General features: G+C 36.4%; 2 protein-coding genes across 2 annotated transcripts; both read left to right on the plus strand.

Annotated features, from left to right (window-relative positions):
• The first annotated feature begins 216 nt into the window (after positions 1–216).
• On the plus strand, positions 217–11,994 carry rab1aa (RAB1A, member RAS oncogene family a). The gene is made up of 6 exons (XM_056456219.1): positions 217–413; positions 1,727–1,799; positions 5,283–5,378; positions 6,539–6,634; positions 6,739–6,870; positions 9,385–11,994. The coding sequence occupies exons 1-6, from the start codon at positions 400–402 to the stop codon at positions 9,577–9,579; spliced, it is 606 nt and encodes a 201-aa protein (XP_056312194.1). The 5' UTR covers positions 217–399; the 3' UTR covers positions 9,580–11,994.
• A 6,883-nt stretch (positions 11,995–18,877) lies between these two features.
• sertad2a (SERTA domain containing 2a) lies at positions 18,878–24,308 on the plus strand. Its single transcript, XM_056460772.1, has 2 exons — positions 18,878–19,053; positions 21,322–24,308. The coding sequence occupies exon 2, from the start codon at positions 21,333–21,335 to the stop codon at positions 21,999–22,001; it is 669 nt and encodes a 222-aa protein (XP_056316747.1). The 5' UTR covers positions 18,878–19,053; positions 21,322–21,332; the 3' UTR covers positions 22,002–24,308.
• The last annotated feature ends 131 nt before the right edge of the window (positions 24,309–24,439 follow it).

Raw genomic sequence — 24,439 nt, forward strand, 5'->3', positions numbered from 1 at the left:
TCCAGTAATATATATCCAGATAACGTCCATGATGCGCTATGTCTAACAAAATGCCATTCGCCAAACATATTGAGAAAAATATACAATAGTAACAGTACATTATAAAATGTCTAAAAATGTATAATAATCAAGCTCTTTTAGTCATTTATTTGTCGTGACTTTTATTTTGGTGGGTGCTGCAGCGAAAGTGACCAACGTCTCTCTGATTATTCAAACTTCACTGTCGAGAGGCCATTTTTTTATGTGTCCGGATCCCGGTTCCGCTCATTTCTCCCCTAAACCCGCTTTTAACACCGAATAATAACGGATATCACCGGCGAACGAGTCCTGGACATCAATAGTCTTCATATCAGAGAAGAAACCCACAGATAAACCGGGGATTTCCGTGTGCTGTCCGTCATGAATCCTGAATAGTAAGTTTGTGAAGAAAAGCGCTGATGACACATCAAACACATGAGCGCGCACTCGTCACATACATTATTATTATCATTTCAATTCACATTAATCAACATCTACATAGATTTTAAGTAAACAAAACACTCGCTGTATGGAATAGGATTAATTGTGTATTATTGACCACAACATTGTTGCTTGTTTAACCATAGCAACCAACCACGATGTCGTTTAAATGTATGTAAAAGCGTGCATCACTATTAAATATGTGTTTCACTATAGTAATGTGTGTATTTGTGGTATATATCATAACTGTCAGGCTGTTTCTTCAGCTCTCTGACAACCTCAAGTGCCACGTCGCTGCTAAACTGATAAGTTAAGAACGAAAGTGCAGAAATGAAGCACATCTGATTGTGTTTATTATGAGATTTAATTATATTCAGGCTTCTTAATCTGCTGATCTGCTGTCAGAAATGTGAACTTGGGCCTGAACCTATTGACATGTTGAGTTTTGTTTGAGAGGATGATGGGAAATTGATTCACCTGTTACCACACCACCCTTTCAGAGCATAGGGTTTTACCCTGGTAATACAATGATAGTGAATATTTGCTATATTAAAGGGATAGTTCACCCAGAAATGAAAGTTTGAGTTTCTTTATGCTGTTAAACACAAGGCAGATATACCAAAGAATGCTATAAATTCAGTCATTGACTTCCATAGTATTTGTGTTGCTACTATTGATGTCAATAGCTGCTTTTTTCCGCTATCATTCTTCAGAAGTGTGAGTAAATGATGAGAAAATGTTCATTTTTGTGTGAACTAACCCTTTAATGTGCCACTGGAATTAGGAGACCTGTTAAAACATGTCCACATTCATACTTCATACCATTTCTGTGGTCATCTTTTATTTTTTATTAATTCAAACATTTAGATTTTAATATATTTTCACCTTTTTTTTTTTTTTTTTACAGATCTGTGATTTTTATTGTGTGTTATTCAATATTATTTTATTAAATTCAGTTTTATTTCTTTAATAGTAAAACAAATAATTATTTTTACTTATAAAAATAATGTTTACTTTTGATTTTGGCTAAATTACGACCTGAGACGTGACGTATGAATATCATCTTCTTTAATTTCACTCTTGATTTGACTGAAACTGCAGATTTGGTGATTCACGAGGGTCACGTGATCATGTGTAACACCGGCCGTTGAGATGTGATGACACACTTCTCTTACGTAACATAATTGCCCCTTCCACGTCACAGATGAGGAGTGTCAGAGAATACTGGTTGTGCTGATTGCTGTTATTAATTGTTTTCTGGTTTCAGTGATTACCTGTTCAAACTCCTGCTGATCGGAGACTCGGGCGTCGGGAAGTCTTGCCTTCTGCTGCGCTTTGCTGTAAGTTATTAGTTACCAGTCCGCTGTTTACACAAACTCAGACACTCACGGATCAGATAATGGCTTTTATTATTGCGCTGAGGATTTGCCTGTCAAAGAGCTTCATGCTAAAGGTGAAAGTGTTGTTTCTGCTTCGCCAAACAGGCAACAAGAATCATTTTATGACAAGCTAAAAAATATGAATTAATTAAATGACAATGGAATATTTAAATTTTTAATTCGTTTTAGATTTACAACATAATTTTTTTAAAAAAGTAATTATTTTTAGAGGTTTTTTACCTTTAATTTGCATAGGACAGTGAAGGTTACAGACAGGAAAGTATTGGGAATAGAGATAAGGGAAGGGTCGGCAAAGGACCTCGAGCCGGGAATTGAACTTGGGTCGCCGTGATCACCATGGTGTGCTATATGTCCGGGCACTAAACCACTAGGCTACTGGCACCGACATTTAAAACATAATTTAAAAGATCATTCATTCATTCAATCAATTTCCTTCAGCTTAGTCTCTCTATTCATCAGGGGTCACCACAGCGGAATGAACCGCTAATTTATCCAGCATATGTTTTACACAGCAGATGCCCTTCCAGCTGCAATCATGTACTGGGAAACAGCCATACACACTCATTCACACTCGTACAATACGGCCAGTTTAGCTTATTTAATTTCCCTATAGAGCATTTGTTTGGACTTTAGGGGAAACCACAACATGAAAACTCCACACAGATATGCCAACTGGCCCAGCCAGAACTCGAACCAGTGACCCTCTTGCTGTGAGGGAACAGTGTTAACCACTGAGCCACCGTGCCACCCAATATTACATGTATCAAACATATTATTAGACTCTTTTACTTTCTGGGTCTTTAAACACTTACAGTTGCAATATTTGTTTTGCGAGCGCACATTGTTATTCTTTAGGTGAAAAATTAACCTGTGAACAAAGTTAATCCACTAAAAAAAAAGTTTTTTTTGATTATCTTTAATGAAAGCCTGAGAGAGACTAAAAATAAAATATTATAAGGAATCCTTCAGAAATGTGAGAATTTTTATCAAAATTAAACCTTAAAAAAAAAGCTTTGACTTTTTTATTTTCAGTGGATTAACTTTGTTCACGGGTTAAATGTTCACCTAAAGATTTTTTCTTGTGTGTCAATTTGATCTGGTTTCATCATGAAATAGCCTGAGAAACTGATATGGCAATAGATTCAAAACTCTCTATCTCTCGTTTTTACATTTATCGTTTTAAATGATAGATGCATTTGGCACACATAATTTACAATAATAATCATTAGAGTATTTTCAGTGGTGTCAATAAAGGAGAAAAAAACAACAGAAATCAAAACAAAAATAAAGAAATATCAGTAGGTTATCTGATCTGAGGATAGATTTAATTCATTAATTCATTTCTTTTCGGCTTACACTGCAAAAAATGCTTCTCTAACTTAGATTTTTTTTTGTCTTGTTTCTAGTCTAAATATCTAAAAATTCTTATATCAAGAGGCATTTTCTAGGCAAGCAAAACATATTGTCTTATTTTAAGAAATAATATGCCAAAAGTAAATATAATAAAGTAAGTATAATGAATCATATAATGAAGGAAGTATAATAATCAGTAAAATAATCTTGTTTTTCCTTTTGACATAAGATTATTTTGCTTGTTTTAAGAAAAAAACTTACTTCAGTTTGTTATATTATTTCTTAAAACAAGACAATATGTTTTCCTTGTCTAGAAATCGTTCTTGATATAAGACGTTTTAGATATTTAGACTAGAAACAAGACAAAAAAATCTAAGTAAGCAAAGCCTTTTTTGCAGTGTAGTCTCTTTATTAATCGGCTCGCCACAGCGGATTGAACAGCCAACTTATCCAGCATATGTTTGACGCAGCGGATGCCCTTCCAGCTGCAACCCCTCACTGGGAAACATCCATACATTCACACTCATACACTACGGCCAATTTAGCTTACCCAATTCACCTATAGCGCATGTGTTTGGACTGTGGGGGAAACCGGAGCACCCGGAGGAAACCCACGCCAACACGGGGAGAACATGCACACTCCACACGGAAATGCCAACTGACCAAGCAGAGGCTCGAACCAGCGACCTTCTTGCTGTGAGATAATTGTGCTACCCACTGCGCATTCGTGATGCCAGGATAGATATAATAAATGTGGAAATTGAGAGTGAAGTGGGCAAAATGAAAAAGATAACAGCGATTTAATAGAATATACATATTAAAGGTCGAATCTCTCTCTTACCGTTAGTTTGCTATGAGGGGCAGCTGTGGGCTAACGGTTAAATAGTTGGACTTGCGGTCCAAAGTTCACAGGTTTGAGTACCGGTACCAGCAGGAATTGTTGAAATATCCACCTCAATACCAAGGCACTGAACCCCAACTGCTCCCTGGGTGTGTGTTAGTGGATAAAAGAGTCTCCTAAATGCATAAATGTAAATGTATTCGGGAATGATGCGTAAAAGAAGCCCCGCCCCCTGCTCAATATTCAGTTTCAGTTGGAAGTACATCAACATACTGAAATACAAAAGTCTCCGCTACATCGGGTTCACGCTGACTTTAAAATCTGTTGGGTTTTTTGTCTGTAAAACTATGGAATAAAATCACTGTCATTAATATTTCGTGCGTAAATAAAATTCACGCATCCGTAATTATAAAATCGTAAAGGAAAACGGAGCGTACTCGTAATTTTACGAGGCTACAATTCCAAAATCTGCAATTAGAACAGACACAGATACAACATTTTCTTTGTCTGTTTGTTTATGACTGATGAATTTACGATGGGTGTACTTTACAAACACGAATTACAGTTTCTCTACGGACACGAAGTCCTGATTACGAGTACAAATCAAACAGCGAGACTTCACTGTCAAAATTACGTCACCGCTTCCACAGGCATTAATAAACAAGCGAGAGTCATCGATCACAACGGCGCACCTGCTGGACGTTCGAGCTTACACACACCGTCTCAGATAAGATTTCTGTTATTCCCTCTTTGAGAAATGTCCGTCATGAGCTGTAATAAAGGTTGAGACTTAATGAGGTCCTATTTCGCTGTGTTTCTTGGACATTTTACTGAATCAAAATTAAGAACGGGCCGAGGATAGAGAGCTAACATAATGTCAGTTAACGTTACAGGCAGCGAGCGCAGAGTCTCTCAGTGAATCACTTAACTATAACATGACATCTGTTGATTAAGTCACCTATTTTAACTGTTTAAATAACTGTTTGTAAAGTACACCCATCGTAAATTTATCAGTCATAAACAAACAGAAAAAGAAAATGTCGGATCTGTGTCTGTTCTAATCGCAGATTTTGGAATTGTAGCCTCGTAAAATTACAAGTACACTCCGTTTTCCTTTACGATTTTATAATTACAGATGCGTGAATTTTATTTACGCACGAAATATTAATGACAGTGATTTTTTTCCATATAAAACTCTGATCTGTGAGTGTGTGCACTTTTTTCTTCAGGACGACACGTATACAGAGAGCTACATCAGCACGATAGGAGTGGACTTCAAGATCAGGACCATAGAGCTTGATGGAAAGACCATCAAACTACAGATCGTAAGTTTGCAGAACTTGTATCTGTTACTCAGGTTTTCAGTTGGTAACAGGTGTACTGTATTGACCTTATTCTTCAATGATTTAGAACGTCCGGTTTAATTGCCTATGGGAGAAATGACTAGGAAAAATAAACCAAAAAAACAGTCAAACTACTCGCTCTACAAACAAGTGTTTTACATGACTATACAGATAAAGTAGAATAATATAATAAGAAAATATCAGTTTGCAACATCAAGCAGCATAACGAGCTGTTTTAACATCTGAAAATGAATGGAAGTGAATGAAAGTGGAAGTCTCGAGCCAAAAAGATTAAGTGGCTGCGCCTGCTAGTATGTGAAGAATAAGGTGAATATAAAAAAATTACACTGACCAATCAGAATACAGAATTCCAGGCATTAATCATGACATTGCAAAGTATGTTATTCACAGATAACAACTGATTAAATTAATAACACAGAGTACCAATTTGACCTGCACAATATATGGTTTCTCCATCGAAATCGTGGTGTGCGCATCTGCAATATTCACATTCCAAAATATGCAATTTTGAGTCTGAATTATAGTTGACTAAGAGCTGCAGAATTGTATTTATTTACTGTATTTATACAGAATTTTAGGATTTATGCAAAAAAAAATAAATAAATAAATTCTCACTTAGAATATTTGTTTTGTTTTTAGTCCAAATATGTTCGTTTCAAAGCAAAAACAAGATCATTTTACTTGCACCACTGGTAGATCATTTTACATTTTTAAGGAAAAACTCATAATTTTGACTTATTTTTTTCTGAAGTTGAAAACAAAACACAGCAAATTTGCTTGATCTAAGAATTTATAGAGATTTGGACTAGAAATGAGACAAAGCAAAGTAAGTCTTATTAAATTTCTCTGAATACTATTAGACTCATCAGAGTCAAATAGAGCTGTTCAAATATTCTGCAATGTTTATCGTAAACAATAAAATATTGCAATATCAGATTTTTCCAATATCGTGGAGCCATACTACCATCATCTTGAGGGTTAGTGAATACTTTTTCGTAAATATTAGTTTAATTTGTCTTTTATAAATATAGAAAGACTTCACATGTTTACAAAAACATTAATCTTCTGAATGCATTTGTATGTTGTTATGGTGGTAAACCTGTGTGTGTCTGTGTTTTCAGTGGGACACAGCCGGTCAGGAGCGCTTTCGCACAATCACCTCCAGCTACTACAGAGGAGCTCACGGCATCATCGTGGTTTATGATGTCACAGATCAGGTGACCACACATTCCTTCAGCACAGCGATGCTCCAGTGACCTTTCACACACACTGCTTCTGTGTATGTATGTGTGTTTGTCTTTAACATGACTGTGTTTCTCAGGAGTCCTTCAATAACGTCAAGCAGTGGCTTCAGGAGATCGACCGCTACGCCAGCGAGAACGTCAACAAACTTCTGGTGGGAAACAAGTGTGATCTGACCACCAAGAAAGTAGTGGATTACACAGCAGCGAAGGTACAGGAAACTCATAAATATACTGTTGTTCGTTTTTTTCTTTTAAAATATTTCCCAAATGATGTTTCACAGATTCAGGAATTTTTCACAGTATTTCCTATAATATTTTTTCTTCTGGTGAAAGTATTATTTGTTTTATTTCGGCTAGAAGGAAAGCCGCTTAAAAAACTTATCCTAAAACTATTTTAAGGTTAAAATTATTAGCCTCCTTAAGCAATTTTAGTTTTTCAATCACAGTGTAGAGTCACAGTTTTGGTATGGTTTGGTGTATGAAATGTTAAGTAAACAAAACAGGGCACAGTCAAATAGAAATCCAGAAAAAAAATCAGTCTACATGCTAAAGCACAAAAGAATAAAATATAGCAAAGATGCTACAAAAAACAGTGTTTTACAGGGTTCTCACTGTAATGTTTCAGCTCACACTGCATAAAAAGCTTTTGGTACTTAGATTTTTATGTTGTTTTTAGTCTAAATATCTAAAAATTCTTAAATCAAAAAGCATTTTCTTGTCAAGCAAAAAATTTTTTCAGAAATAATAAGCAAAAATTAAATGAGATTTTCCTTAAACTTAAATAAATTAATGTAAGTTGTAAAGAAATGTTAATAAAAAACTTTAATACTTTCTAAATAAACCAAATATACCATTAGTATTAATTATCAAACAATGCATTGAGAGCTGTAATTCATAATCTATTTAAGTGAAAAATCTCCAAAATATATGTATTTTTATATTGAATGTGACCGATTCCTCCTGAGGACTTGAAACCCACAATCAATTTGTACATAAATGAAACATTGCATTGGGAATGGGACAACTGCATAAATAATAAGTTATATGAAATTAACCCAAAAATAAATGAAAGACTTTTAGCAAATTATCATTTTGAGACCAGGCATGATCAGACGGTCTATATCAGATGTCGAATTGGACATTCTAGGTTGACACATTTATATTTACTGAATAACGAAGAATCACCTAAATGTAAATACTGCCAGGCCGCTCTTACCATCAAACATATTTTGTTGGAATGCAAAAGTTTAAATTCAATAAGACAACATTTTTATGAGGAGAGTACTTTGATGGACATTTTTAAAAAGGAACCACCAGGAAGAGTTTTAAATTATTTAACAAAAATTGAACTGAAAAATTATATTTAACTTTGAATACATTTTTGTGTGAATTTGATCGATTTATATTTTAGATATTTGTCTAAGTTTCTTTTTTTAGTGTAATACGAATTTCTTTTTATCATGTAATATTTTATGTATATCCATTTTGCCACGAAATAGCCATAAGTTACTGATGTGGCAATAAATAAATAATAAATAAATATGTATTTTTATATATAAATATAATTATATATATATATATATATATATGCTACGTGGTGGCGCAGTAGGTAGTGCTGTCGCCTCACAGCAAGAAGTTCGCTGGGTCAGTTGGCGTTTCTGTGTGGAGTTTGCATGTGCTCCGGGTGCCCCACAGTCCAAACACATGCGGTACAGGTGAATTGGGTAATACACCATAGTGTATGAGTGTGAATGAGTGTGTATGGGTGTTTCCCAGAGATGGGTTGCAGCTGGAAGGGCATCCTCTGCATAAAATGTGCTGGATGAGTTGGCGGTTCATTCCGCTGTGGCAACCCCGAATTAATAAAGGGACTAAGCCGACAAGAAAATGAATGAATGAATGAATATATATATATATATATATATATATATATATATATATATATATATATATATATATATATATATATATATATATATATATATATTTGTAAATATTATACTTTTTTAAAAAAATTTTATTGTGTGTAACTTTGGAAATATTTAAGAAATAAAAACTTTATGAAAACGCTCACACAAGATTTGATTATATGAGATTGTTGGAGCTAAATAGTTTTTACATTATTAAGCATTAAATGAAGCTTAATTCGGGATTAGGGATTATTAGGGATGTCACAATACTGGAATTCGGTACCAATCGATACTGAAATTTTAAACACGTCCATTTCCCGTAAACATTTGAGCACTGTTGAGCACGTTCTTAAACAGCGCTGATCTGCCATTGTGTTCACATGCTCAACAGAAATGACTGTGATTGGCCGTGAAGGTCATCAGTTCATCGAACTCACCGCTGTTTACTGAGTGTAACCACAGATACACAAATTTTGTCAGCTGGTTTGTCTATAAGCTGACATATGAGCGATCCGCTGATTAATCGAGGCTTTAAAATGCTCCAGTGTTCCTGTATCTGCGATTACGCTCAGTAAACAGTGATGAGTTTGATGAACTGATGACCTTCACGACCAATCAGGATTCACGATTGGACATTGATTGGTACCGAATTCCAGTATCGTGACAACCCTACTATATATTACATTATTTTCTAATATATAACAGCCCCTTTTCTCATCTGTTGGTCTCTGTGTGTGTGTGTGTGTGTGTGTGTGTGTGTGTGTGTGTGTGTGTGTGTGTGTGTGTGTGTGTGTGTGTGTGTGTGTGTGTCAGGAGTTTGCGGACTCTCTGAGCATCCCGTTCCTGGAGACGAGTGCTAAGAGCTCCACGAACGTCGAGCAGGCCTTCATGACCATGGCTGCGGAGATCAAGAAGCGGATGGGCCCCGGGGCCACAGCGGGCTCTGAGAAATCCAACCTGAAGATCCACAGCACACCAGTGAAGACGTCCAGCGGAGGCTGCTGCTGAACACTGACCTTACAAACCACAGACACCAGCACACACACCACAGCTGAGTAACCAGAGAGAGAGACAGTGTGTGTGTGTGTGTGTGTGTGTGTGAGTGAGTGAGTGTGTGTGTGTGAGTGAGTGAGTGAGTGAGTGAAAATGTGTGTGTGTGTGTGTGTGTGTGTGTGTGTGTGTGTGTGTGTGTGTGTGTGCGCGCACTTGAGAGTGTGTGCTTGCGTATGAGTGCGTGCATGAGTTTGTATGTTAGTGACTGAGTGCTAGCGAGTGTGTGTGTGTGTGTGTGTGTGATTGAGTGTGTGTTAGTGAGTGATTATGCATGTGAGTATTTTAATGTGTGCATTCATAGGTATGTGTGCTAAAGTGTGTGTGTGTGAGTGTGTATGTTAGTGAGTGAGTGTGTGTGTGTGTGTGTGTGTGTGTGTGTGTGCGTGCGTGCGTGCGTGCGTGCATACGCCTAGAGTGTGTGCATTCGTAAGTGTATGTGCGTGTGTCTATGAGTGTGTGCGCATGTGTGCTAAACTGTGTGCGTGTAAATGTGTATGTTAGTGTGTGTGTGTGTTTTTGAGTGCATGCAAGTATGTTAGTGTCTGTGTGTGTATATGTTAGAGAGTGAGCGTGTGTTTGCATGAGTTTTTCAGTGTGTGTGTGTGTCCATGTTTGTATGCGCATGTTTTCTAAAGTATGTGTGCGCGAGTGTATGTTAGTAAGTGTGTGCGTGTGTGCGTGCATGCGAGTATGTTAGTGTGTGTGTATGTGTGGCTGTGTAAGTGAATGAGAGTGTGAGTATGTTAGTTATTTAGTGAGTGTGTGTGTGTGTGTGTGTGTGTGTGTGTTAGTTTGTTTGCATGCATGCATGTGAGTATGTTTGTGTGTGTGTGCGTGTGTGTGGCTGTGTGAGTGAATGAGAGTGTGTGCGAGTGTGTATGTTAGTGAGTGTGTTTGTGTGCATGCGAGTATGTTTGTGTGTGTGATTGTGTGTGTGCGTGTGTGTGTGTGATTGTGTGTGTGTGTATGAGTGAATGAGTATGTTAGTTTGTGTGTGTGTGTGTATATGTTAGTGAGTAAGTGTGTGTGTGGGTGCATGCAAGTATTTGAGTGTGTGTGTGTGTGTGCATAGGTAAGTGTGTGTGTGTGTGTGTGTGCTTGTGCATGTTAGTGAGTGTGTGTTTGTGTGCATGAGAGTGTTAGTGTGTGTGTATGTGTGAGTGAATGTGAGTGTGTGTGCAATAAAGACTGAGAATATTAATGACAGGATCTGCATCTTCTGACCGGATCATGCACGAACACACACACACACACACACACACTGATTTTACACACAGCCTCCCGAACGCACTTTTGGACGAGCTCGATCCGCCTCTGCACTTCCTCTCGCGGACTTTGAAGGAAGCGCTGGACTCTGATTGGCCGGAGCTCTTCTTCACCTCTGCCTTCAGCCTTTTCATCATCTTCCTCTCCTGTTCTTCTGTTCTCTGCATTTCAACACGGCGCTCCTCTGAACGACTGCACAACTACACACACACACACACGCACACACACACACGCTAGTCGCTAACAGCATTATAGGGATCGTTCACCCCAAAATCTCAATTCTGTCATCATTTACTCACTCTTTAGTCGTTTGAAATGTTTCTGAATGTCTGTTGAACACAAAAGAAGATATTTTGAAGAATGTTGTAGCCATTGACTTTGTTTTTCCTACTATTGAAGTCAATGGTTACCGGTTTTCAGCATTCTTCAAAATATCTTCTTGTGTGTTCAACAGAGAAATCTTAATAAATCATTTATAACCGCTTGACAGTGAGTAAATAGTGCGCACGTTTACATTTTTGGGTGAACCATCCCTTCATCCTCCGGTGCAATTTTATGTTCTACTAATTCAGAACCAAATCTCGTAATCCTCTATTATGAATGGGTTATTATTTTGTCTTAATTAGTTCCGATGCTCATGTATATCCTGTATATTTGTATACTGACAGCACAACTATAGCAGATTTATGTATAAATATAAACCTGTTCCCGGCTGAGTGACGGACAAACAGGAACTGACATCATAATAGTCAAAGGAGCAGCTCACGCAAAAATAGACTTTCAACCTGATCCAAACATGTTTAAGTAGTTTCTGTATTGAAAGAAGAGATATTTTGAAGAATGCTGGATAAATAACAGCCGCTGACTTCCATAGTGTTTTTTTCTTTTCTACTATGGAAGTCAACATTCTTCAAAATATCTTCTTTTGTGTTCAACAGATCAGTTTGGAATGAGTGAATAAAACTTTGTGCGTGGACTGTCCCTTTAAGACGTTACTTGTGTCACTTTCAGTTTTGATGGAGAGAAGGCTCTCGTTTTGTTTTATGTCACTCCATGTTTAACTGAATTATGAAGGAAAGGTTTAATAAAATGATTTTAACTGGAGTGTTTTTGTTTTTATTATTTTTTAGGGGTTTTCACCTTTATAGTATAGGACAGTACAGAGTATTGACAGGAAAGCATGGGGATCAGAGAGAGAGGAAGGATCAGCATAGGACCACGAGGCGGGAATCGAACTCAGGTCGCCGTGAGCTCCGGAGTGCATGTGTCCACGCACTAACCACTAGAGCTGACTTTGTTTTTTTGTTTTTTTTTAGTTTCCAGGTTCTGCAGGTTGCAATGTCCCGAATTTTGCTTGCCAATTGTAATCGATTGTTTTTTTTGGATCAATTTGGAATTTATTTTAGTATTTAAATTTATTAAATTTCTTTTTTTTTATTTTCAGACTTAAAATTTTAGTTTGCTTTTTAATTGCTTTCATTTTAGTTTTGGTTTTAATTATTTATAGTATTTTAGTAAAAGACAATGAAAATGCTGCCCTGATATGTAAACTAAAGGTTTTTTTATTTTATTTTTTACAACAAGCGCTGAGCCCGGGGGACCAGAGTGAGTGCTCTGACTTGGCACCCCCTGGTCCTTAACTGTAGTGTTTAGCAGCATGTGTGTGAGATGGAAACTGGTCTCAGATCGGTGCTGATAGTGTCCAGATGGTGGCACTGTTCATCGCTGTGCTTTAAGCTGGATCATCAGTGTGTTCAGATCAGTCTGAAGATTTACAGCAATGGTCTCAAACTCAATTCCTGGATGGCCGCAGCTCTGCATAGTTTAACTCCAACCAGCTCCAGCTCGCAACTGCTTAAAGGGTGCTGTATGTAAGTTTTTGACTCTTCTGAAGCATAAAAATATCATAATATGTCTGCAGATATTTCAGAAACATGCTGAAGTCAGGTATTCTGCTTTGAGAATGTGTTTTCTGTGTCGGGATGGTGTCTTTGTTTTCGTTCATTTAACCCACCCAATACCCAACCCAAGCTTTTCCCGCATTCTCACTCCATGGGGTGTGAATGTAGATGTTTGCATTGTCCATGTGGATCTCAATATCTGGGATTTCTCAAATCTTACAGCGTGTTGCGGCTTTTATATAGAACACGATTTAAATCCGCGGTTAGGCTCGATTATCAACTCGCTCCTGTTAGTCCTCAATCTGGCAACATGTGCTTGTGTTTGTTTTGATCTAGGAATGTAATACCTAGTTCAACCACTGGGTGTCAAACTTATATACTGCACCTGCTTAATAGTCTAGCAGTCTTGATCACCTTGATTAGTTGGATCAGCTGTGTTTGAGTACGGTTGGAGCAAAACTGTTGCTGCGTCCCAATTAGCATACTATCCGTCCTAAATAGTAATTGAAAGTAGAATTAGTACGTCCCAAATCTTAGTATGTTGAAAAGAGTGTGCCAAAGGTTCCCGGATGGTTTACTATTTCCTGTAAAAACTCAAAGTGTAGAAGCTTCCATGCTCTAACCCAGGGGTTGGGAACCTTTTTTCAGAAAAGAGCCATTTCTGATTTGTTTTATCAAATGTATTTTTTAAAGAGCCATTGCGGGTGTGTATATAACAAAACCTTTATTTATTATTAAGCAAAACCTTTGTTTATATTCATGCACAACTCAAAAAAAAAATAAAATATAACGCATCATAATGTATGGACAAAGGACATTTTATAGATTTTTTTTTCTTTTTGTCATCGCCACTCATGAATGTTTGCATGTACATGCGCGAGGTTACCATAGAAATGTAAGTTGCTTGCCCTTTATTGGTGTCACGATTTAAGTTAAACCACAGCATCACATATGCGCATTGGTTAAAAAGTAATTTTATTGTAAACTGAGTTCTTATTCATTTTGCTGTAGAAAATACAATAAAAAGGGAATTGTAATTATATTTTTCAATAGGAAACTGATTTCTAGTGACAGTTATAATTTTTAACTTTAAAATATTATTGAAGAGGAGAGCCACGTATTTTTGGTTAAAGAGCCACATGTGGCTTCCGAGCCATAGGTTCCCTACCCCTGCTCTGACCACTGACATTGCCCACAATTGGGGTATATGTCGAAGCATGCTAATGGGACTTTTAATTTGTCAGTAATCTGGGTTAATCGTTTCCGGTGAATTGTATGCCAATGCAAAATCGGCGTGATTAAGATCTGTTTTCTTTAAAAATCAGCAATCTCCACTGGCTAAGTGATATCCGATATAACGTGGATCTCAGATTACAAGAAGCACTGCATTAAATAACACCCCCCCCCCCCCCCCCCCTCCCCCGCCATGTCTTTATATTATGAGCATTTATTTTACCCCGGTATTTTCAATGGAGCTTCTGCGCTAGCCTGCCGATTCTGATGGGCGCGTGCGAGTACACGGCTTTTGTCTCGTTTTACGCTTGAGCAACTAAATGTATGCCTAAGTCTGTTTAACTGATTGTATTTGAATTACATTACAACATCCATGCTGTAGAAGGAACCGTATAAAATGGAAAAAAACTCACAATAACAGGTCACCAGAAGTTTATCAGTATGCAAAACACTAGCTCGGCATATACCATATACATTACGCGTAGGACGTGAATTCGATTTAGAACATCAAACGCGAGTGAAAAGTGTAAACAAACTACAAACATGGCGGACGCTCGAAACCAACCGTCAAGTAGAGAGGCTTCGGTAAAGATGTTTGAATGACTGATAATTAATATCTAGCCAACTGGAACATGTCTTAACCGCGTTTTCTGTGTTATATTTCATCTGCAACAACAATACTGAACTTATATAAAGAGGTGTTTGGACATTAGCATCTGAATGCAGAATCATCCAAACACCTGAGGAGATTTCTCTGCATGAAAGACTCGTGAATGGGAGATTAACCTGCTGCTGCTGCTTCTCCAATAAGGTAGGAAATTAAATATGGAAGAAATGTGGATGATTGACAGGTATTGTAACTAAGCAACACAACAATCTGTTAACGAGGACGTAGTATGTCCCAAGAGCTTGCATACTCTACTGTTGCACACTCAAAAGTGTGTACTTTTCCTTGACAAAAAAATGCATACTTTTAGGGTGTAGTAGAAGTATGCGGATTGGGACGTAGCATAAGTAGAGCTGCAGGAATTCACCTTTGCTAACTGTAACTAATAACTAGTCAGCTAAATAATACGTTCATTCAGCAAAGGATAAAAAGGGAGATAACTAGTGGGTTTCGTCACTATTTAAGTTGTCAACTTTTAAGGCAGCAGGTTTAGTCCACCCCCCCCCCCCCCTCACAAAAGGTACAGTAAGTAAATGATAGTGGAGAAACTGCTATAAGTGACAGCTCTGTTTGATTTGTTTTTCATCACATAAATTAAGCGTAACAGATGTCTTTAAAATATATTAAAATCAAGATTTCTGCAGGTCAAACTCTGAAAAAACTCTAATACGCTTCTGTTCACTGAGTATTGTCTACTACAACAAAGAAAAGGCTTTCAAAAGTGTGTGAAGCAGGTCAGAAACTTTCATTATGCACAGCAGATTCAGACAATAGAAGTCAGCACACACACACACACACACACACTGACATGCCTGAAGAGGAGAGAGCTGCTCTGACATCTGCACACACACACACACACACACAGAAGCAGCTGTCCTGCAGTCAGAGGTCAGGGTCAAGGACAATGCTGGAGCGTGTGTGTGTGATAAATGAATGAAAATGTGCGCAGTGTGTGTTATGTGGAGATGTGTGCAGTGTGTGTGTGATGAATGGATGTGCGAGCAGTAGCAGCAGCTGCAGGAGGATTTATGCATACATGATCTCGTATTTCTCATGAATGTTTTGCAGTTCATTAATTATATTGGGAAATGCACAAACCGTTTAGTAAAATAATGTTTAAATATGCAAATGAGGAAGTGATTAATCAGACGTGTGGCTGTGTTGATCTGCTGGACTGTGAATGTGAGGCTGGGGTCTCTATTAATGAACATCTGAGGTTTCTTTCTGCTGTTAGTAGTGTGACACATCCTGAAGTGCAGATACTCGCACATGTTGCTACATCTGAGCCATTTTGTGTGTGTGTGTGTGTGTTCATCCTTACATGTGTGTTTTTTGAGTGTGTGTGTGTGTGTGTGTGTGCGTGCATGCATGTAGTTGTTTTGTATTGTGTGTGTGTTCATCCTTACATGTGTGTTTTTTGAGTGTGTGTGTGTGTGTGTGCATGCATGTAGTTGTTTTGTATTGTGTGTGTGTTCATCCTTACATGTGTGTTTTTGAGTGTGTGTGTGTGCGTGCCTGCATGCATGTAGTTGTTTTGTATTGTGTGTGTGTGTGTTCATCCTTACATGTGTGTTTTTTGAGTGTGTGTGTGTGTGCGTGCATGCATGTAGTTGTTTTGTATTGTGTGTGTGTGTTCATCCTTACATGTGTGTTTTTTGAGTGTGTGTGTGTGTGTGTGTGTGTGCATGCATATAGTTGTTTTGTATTGTGTGTGTGTGTGTTCATCCTTACATGTGTGTTTTTTGAGTGTGTGTGTGTGTGTGCGTGCATGCATGTAGTTGTTTTGTATTGTGTGTGTGTGTGTTCATCCTTACATGTGTGTTTTTTGAGTGTGTGTGTGTGTGTGTGTGTGTGTGTGTGTGTGAGTGTGTGCGTGCATGCATGTAGTTGTTTTGTATTGTGTGTGTGTTCATCCTTACATGTGTGTTTTTTGAGTGTGTGTGTGCGCAAGTAGTTGTTCTGTATTGTGTGTGTGTGTGTTCATGCTTGCATGTATGTTTTTGAATGCATGTGTGTGTGTATGCAGTTCTGCAGTGTGTGTGCAAGTTCATGCTTACATGTACGTGTGTGTTTGAATAAATGTTTGTGCGCTTGTCCTACATTGTGTGTGTACGTTTTGAGCGTGTGTGTGTGTGTGTTTGCATGTGTGCTTGTCCTGCATTTTGTGTGTGTGTTCATGCTTGCATGTGTGTGTTTTTATGTGTGTGTGTGTGTGTGTGTGTGTGTGCTGCATGAATCAGCTGCTCTGACTGACTGCTGCTTTATCTCCGTCCTCTTGTTCTGGCCATCTGGATGCTGTGGTTGACCTGCAGCACAGATGTCACCATGTGCAGCGTGTGGAAATATGGCTCCACATTTTCACACACACACAGATTTTCACACTTATTTGCATGCACATAAACCCAAAGTCTGTCTGGAGATCTGCTGATACACACTGATGAAGCAGTCTTGAGGACGGTGAGCCTGTGTGAATTGTAGCCTCAGTTTCCTGTTTTTAGCTGACAGGAGTGGTCTTCTGCTGCTGTAGCCCATCCGCCTCAAGGTTGTGTGTTCAGAGATGCTCTTCTGCAGACCTCGGTTGTAGCGAGTGTTTATTTGAGTCACTGTTGCCTTTCTATCAGCTGGAACCAGTCTGGCCATTCTCCTCTGACCTCTGGCTTCAACATGGCATTTGCATTCACAGAACTGCCGCTCACTGGATATCTCCCTCTTTTTCAGATCATTCTCTGTAAACCCCTAGAGATGGTTGTGCGTGAAAATCCCAGTAGATCAGCAGTTTCTGAAATACTCAGACCAGCCCGTCTGGCACAACAACCATGCCACGTTCAAAGTCACTTAAATCGCCTTACAACCCTATTCTGATGCTCCGTTTGAACTGCAGCAGATCGTCTTGACCATGTATACATGCCCAAATGCATTGAGTTGCTGCCATGTGATTGGCTGATTAGAAATTTGCGTTAATGAGCAGTTGGACAGGTGTACCTAATAAACTGGCCGGTGACTGTACATTAAAGGCTAGCATATAGTGAACAAAATATACTTTATTTTTTCATACATTTTGTTTTCTGCATGAAAATATTTGTCAAATGTATAATTTTTTTAACTGATCATATTCTGAAGTTGACAGAAGTGTGATGTTGACATATATCTGAGTATTGATCGCAGACTTTAATGTATTGGCAGATCTGTTGTGATTTCTTACACTCCTCCTTCATTTGCTGTTTTTCACAAATATACACATGAACTAATGCTTTCGCCAATGGAACAAGAGTAATGTGAAATACTTATATTCATGACTGTTTTTCTGCAGTCCTGGACTGAGAAGGAGCTGTTGAGCTTGTGTTGTGAATACTTCACATACTTGCGGCTTTTCCAGAGTAGAGAAAGATCACGTTCATTGACATACGAGGACTGGAATGAGAGAGAGAGAGAGAGAGAGGGAGAGGGAGGGCTGACATCTGTGGCATTACGAAGCATGATTCATTTGTGTGAATTCATTTGTGTGAACGATGCTCTTTTAAATTAAATTCCTTGTAGGTTTACTCTAAATGTACACACAGAAAGCACATATATTTATTATTATTTATGTGGCGTTCCCTTCAAGTAATATGTTTAAAAAATACTTTGGTAGTAAAAGGTCTTGCGTTTTCAGGTTTTTGCAGGTTTGACAAAGTATTATGTTAGTAAATGCAAAGTATTTTTAAATGCAACTGCATAAATGTTTACTAAGTATTTTGTAATGATTTTTAAAGTAGTATTAATGATAATAAAATATGCTATTAAGGCCAGAAATCATTATTTGCATAAATTACATACAATTTTAACATATAATCCATTAATTTTTAAGCAGCCAAGTGTTCCTGGCACATTTATTTAGCACAAAAATATGAATTTGATACAACTAGCATCAAATGTGGATTTTTCTAAAGGTATTTGTGGAGAAAATAAAGTTAGCATTGGCATTGTTTCAGTTATTCACATTTAAAGAAGTATATTAATTTTTCTTACAACAATTACTGTCATTAGGCTAAAGTTTTATATCGTGTATTTCTGTTTCTTTCACAATAATGCTTCTGTTCAGTGCTTTGTTGGGAGGCTAAACATTTTGGGAATCGACTGAACTGAATTGTTCATATGAATCGGTTCAAATGATTCATTCATGGGTCGACATCTGCGAGCCTTGCCCTTACGTCACTGTTGAAGACTCCGCTTGCGGGTTTGTTGAAGGCGGAATAGTAGATCCGTCGGTCCGATGACTGGAGTCGCTGACTTCACGAACTGAAGACTCGTAAAAATCCAACAGTGAGGGGAAAACGGCGAGCGATTCCCGAGTCCGATGAGCAGCTCGAAGACCTGCAAGCGGTGAGTGTACCAGCTGATTTATTTAATTCATTTAAACCACTTCAGGAGACTCGTGATTCACTATGAAGAGCTCGAAAATATCGCTAACTGAAGATTTAAATGTAACGGTTCCTTTTCCGTTACATTTATTGTACGTATTTTGAGGTAAAACTTAACAACTAGCAATACTACTGTATTGTAAATTACCGTATTTACTTAGTTTTGTAATTGTGTTGTAGTGAATGTGTCTCGAATGTGTAGTAATGTAAAACACGTCATATTTAAATCATTTAAATGACACCAGTGTGAGTAACGGAGTGAAACCTGACCCATTGTGTCGTGTTTACTGTAGTAGTTTGAGCCCGATGGTCAAGGGTCGGTAAATGCTGTTAATCACTGTTCACGTAGTTTCTTCTCTTGACTTGCTGCTTTATTTGAGTTTTACAAGAGCCCTGAAGCTTTCATTTTACTGTAAGCCTTCATAGGTTTCACTTTAAAAATGTTATGTGGGCGTGCGACGCTAAATGTCACGGGTTCACTTGACTACTGAAGTGCTAACAGTTAATGTTAAAGAGAGTTCTCATTATTAATAAAGATATACACACACCAACCCAGACAATATATCACTTTAAACTAATAAAAATGTTCATAAAAGTCACCTTTTCCAAGTTTTTAAGGTTAAAAGTTGTTGAAAAGCATAAATAAACAGGGAAAAAATGAAAACATAATTCACACAATATGGGAAAACCGCTAATTTATGCATATTTTTTTACAGTGTAGAGTTTTAGAGGGTTTTTAAAGTTGTAGAATTCATAATTACAGGCATTTATCAGTGTCTTGCTATCATTGGTTTACATGTTTTCACATAAGTCACATTATTAATCATAATCACTCAGCAGTCATCTCTTGAAGTACGTGAGGTTTAAAGCAGAGCTGTGATTTACAGTAATGTCATGAGGAGAGTCATGAGTGCTGAATGATTGTTTGATGAATGTTGACTAAGATGCTGAGTTTTTTTGCCTGTTCAAAGATGACTCCTTCAGTGTTTATCTAAAAAAAAGAGGAACTTTATGTCATAAGTTTAACAGGAGGTCCTTTGGGCAAGATTATTAACCCTTTATCAGATGAAAAAGCACATATAAGTGATTAAATTCGAAAAGTCTTGTAATAACCCCATTTACATATTGTTTCAACGAGTGCTCTATAAAGGGTTAATATATTATTAGTTACATTTATATATTTTGTTTGTTGTTATCTGTTTACATTATTTAAGGATTATATATATTTTTATATTGATATTTAGTTTTTATTACATTGAATTTTTCTTGTATAATCAATTTTGTATACAATAAAAAACTAGAAAATATTTAAAATAAAACTTTATATTAAACATTTTAAAATATATATTAAAATAATACTAGTAATTAAAAAGTAAAGTTAATTATAATATTTGTTGTCATATTCTATATTATAATAAATGTTGATTACATTTTACAAATATAGATTTCTAATATATTTTGCACTATTAACAAATATGTAATATTTTATATTATTGCATATATATAATACATTTTTATCACAGTTTTACAAATAATATTTGTTATATAAATATAATTTCATTTTGATTATATTTCACAGATAATATATATATATATATATATAATTTATAATATTAATGTAATATTTGATATATTTATAGTCAATTTTGATTATATCTAACAAAATGATATATATTATTTGCAATAGTAATGTCACATTTTATATTATAATCAATTTTAATTACATTCCACAAGTAATATATATATAATTGATAATATTAATATATAATTTTATATTATTATAATTCATTTTAATCACATTTTACCAATAACTTTAGTAATATTCATGAAATATTTTATATTATAATTAATTTTGATTACATTTAACAAAATAAAATATATATATTATTTACAATAGTGATGTGATATTTTATATGATTATAACTAATTTACAAATAAGAATATCATATCATGTTTGGTTATACTAAACTTTTTGTGCTTTCTTATTGCACTGTGAGAAAAAAATACGACAAAATGTTTTTGTTTAACTTATTTGAATAAGTTAATCAGGTTTCATCAACAATTTTTAAGTTTCACAAAGTTCAACTTAATATTTTTAGTCAGTTTAATTGATGTTAGTTGAGATGACTAGAAATATTAATTTGATTCAACTAAAATTATTAAGGCAGCAAGAATTACAGTGTGTTTGTGTGTGTGTGTGTGTGTGTGTGTGTGTGTGTTTCTCTCTCAGAAAAACGCTACATGTTGAGTAAAGGCCTGAAGCGGAAACTGGAGGACGAGGAGGAGCCAGAAGTGAGTAATAATGGCTCCGGTCGGGATGAATCCGAGTCTGAGTCCTCTAGCGGCTACAGACTCCAGCGGCAGACGGTGCTCAATCTTTCCCTGCTGAAGCTCCATAGCGTCCCGGGACATTCAGAGCCACGTCTGTCCCGCCGGGTGCTCATCTCCAACACCCTCCGACACATCCGGGACGAGCTGCGGGTGGAGGGCGGCGCTGGGCTCCGTCTGCAACCCTCCATCACTAAAGACACTTTCAGCTCAGCGCTGGCTGACATTGAAGATCTGTGTCCGACTGTGGGAATCACGGCTCTATTTTCCACAGCGGATATTTCTAGTAGCAGTGAATCGATTCGTTCTGATGAGTCGAGGAGTGTTGATTTGGATCTTTCTGAAATGAGAAGCAAGTCGCTTTCTGACTCCGCCCACTCGGCGTTAGGACACACCTCCTCAATCATCGCCGATTTCTCATTGGACAATTTCCTGTTTACAGAAATAGACAATTTTTTATTGGACAGCAAGACTGGTTTTGGTGGCGCAGGGATTGGCCAATCAGCGCTTCCGTCCAATCAGACGTTCAAATTAGATTTGAGCGAACTGGACCACATCATGGAGGTTTTGGTCGGGTCGTAATTATTTTGACATTTACATTGTCGATTTCATTTTAATGTGAATTTAGTTTTTAAAGGTTTTTTTTTGTACTTTATCAGGAATTCTGCTCAATTTTCTTCGTAAAGGGTTACTATGGCAATGCAAATATACACTTAGTTTGGTTTATTTATTTTGATAACATTATCAGAGGGTGCGCAATGTAATATATTGCGGCTATTTTATAATATTAATATAATGTTATAAAGTGGTATTTTAATGTTTGTTTTTTCTTTATGGATTTTCTTTTATGTATGATTTACAGTATTTTAGCCTTTAAATATTTTAATATATACATTTAAAATACCAAACTGAAGTGACTATTTTCTACAGCGAATGTTTCTAGTAGCAGTGAATCAGTTCGTTCTGATGAGTCGACAAGTGTTGATTCGGATCTTTCTGAAATGAGAAGCAAACTGCTCTCTGACTGCACCCACTCTGCTTATGGCCACGCCTCCTTACTCATAGCTAATTTCTCATTGGACGATTTCCGGTTTACAGAAATAGACAACTTTTTGTTGGACAGCAAGACTGGGATTGGGCAATCAGCGCTTTTGTCCAATCAGACGTTCAAATTAGATCTGAACAAACTGGACCACATCATAGAGGTTTTGGTCGAGTCGGAATTATTCCTTTTTTTTTGGTCATTTAAATTGTCTATTTAAATTTTATGTTTTTAAAATAGGTTTTTTATTTTTAATTAGTAGTTAATCATGAAATGTGCTCAATTTTCTTCGGAAAAGGGCTACTATGTCAATAAAAATACACGCTTTTATTCGTTTATTTTAATAACATTATCAGAGGGTGCGCAATGTAATATAATGCGGCTATGTTATAACTTATAATATTAATATAATGTTATAAAGTGGTATTTTAATGTTTGTTTTTTCTTTGTGGAAATTTTTTATGATTTACAGTATTTTAGCCTTTAAATATTTTAATAAATTAAATAAAAAATACCAAACTGAAGTTCATATTTTCTACAGCGAATGTTTCTAGTAGCAGTGAATCGATTCGTTCTGATGAGTCAAAGAGTGTTGATTTGGATCTTTCTGAAATGAGAAGCAAACTGCTCTCTGACTCCGCCCACCATTTAGCCATGCCTCCTCACTGATTTCTCATTGGATGATTTCCGGTTTACAGAAATAGACAACTTTTTGTTGCACAGCAAGACAGGGATTGGCCAATCTGTGCTTCCGTCCAATCGGATGTTCAAATTAAATCTAAACAAACTGGACCACATCATGGAGGTTTTGGTCGAGTCGTAATTATTTTTAGTTTTTTTATTTGGTCATTTAAATTGTCGAGTTAAATTTGGTGGGTTTTTTTTACTATAAATTTTTTTCATTTGTACTTTTTCAGGAAATGTGCTCAATTTTCTTAGTAAAGAGTTACTATGGCAATGAAAATATACGCTTTTATTGGTTTATTTATTTTAATAACATCAGACGCTGTGCCATGTAATGCCATGTAATATATTGCGGCTATTTTATAAAATTAACACAATGTTAGAGAGTGGTATTTTAATTATTATTTTATTTTTGTAGTTTGTAGTTTATTATTTTATTTTAAGTTTGTTTGTGGAGTTTTTTTTATTTTTGCATTGAAATATTTTAATAAACAGAATTAAAAATACCAAACCGTGGTATGTGGTAAAGCGACTATTTTCCACAGCGGATGTTTATAGTAGCAGTGAATCGGTTCGTTCTGATGAATCAATTAATATTGATTTGGATCTATCTGACATAAGAAACAAACCAGACTCCACCCACTCTGTGTTTGGCCACACCTCCTCACCGTTTTCTCATTGGACGATTGGCCAGTCAGACATACAAATTACTGGAAATTACACATCATGGAGGTTTTGGTCGGCTCCTAATTATTATCATTTTTTTTTTTTTATTTAAATTGTAAATTTTTCACATGAATTTCTTTTTAAAATAGTATTTTTTTATTTGTACTTCTGGTTTGTCCTGATGAGTCAGAGTGTTGATTCGGATCTTTCAAAAATAAGAAGCAAATTGCTCTCTGACTCCGCCCACTCTGGAGGTTTTGCATCATGGAGGTTTTGGTCGGGTCTTAAGTATTCAGTTTTTTGATCATTTAAATTTGATGCGAATTTGTTTTTAAAGTACTATTATTTGTAGTTTATCATAAAATGTGCTCAATTTTTTCGGAAAGGGTTACTATGGCAATGCAAATATACACGTGTTGGTTTATTTACGTTGATAACATTATCAGAGGGTGTAAAGATATATTGCGGCTATTTTATAATATGAATATAATGTTATAAAGTGGTACTTTAATGTTTGTTTTTTCTTATGATTTACAGCATTGTAGTAATTAAATTTTATAATAAATAAAAACTGAAGTAACAGTTTGTGGAAATTTATTACGCAGATATAAATATACATTTGGGAATT

The sequence above is a fragment of the Danio aesculapii genome, chromosome 1 (genome assembly GCF_903798145.1).
Source record: "Danio aesculapii chromosome 1, fDanAes4.1, whole genome shotgun sequence".
Lineage (NCBI taxonomy): Eukaryota > Metazoa > Chordata > Actinopteri > Cypriniformes > Danionidae > Danio > Danio aesculapii.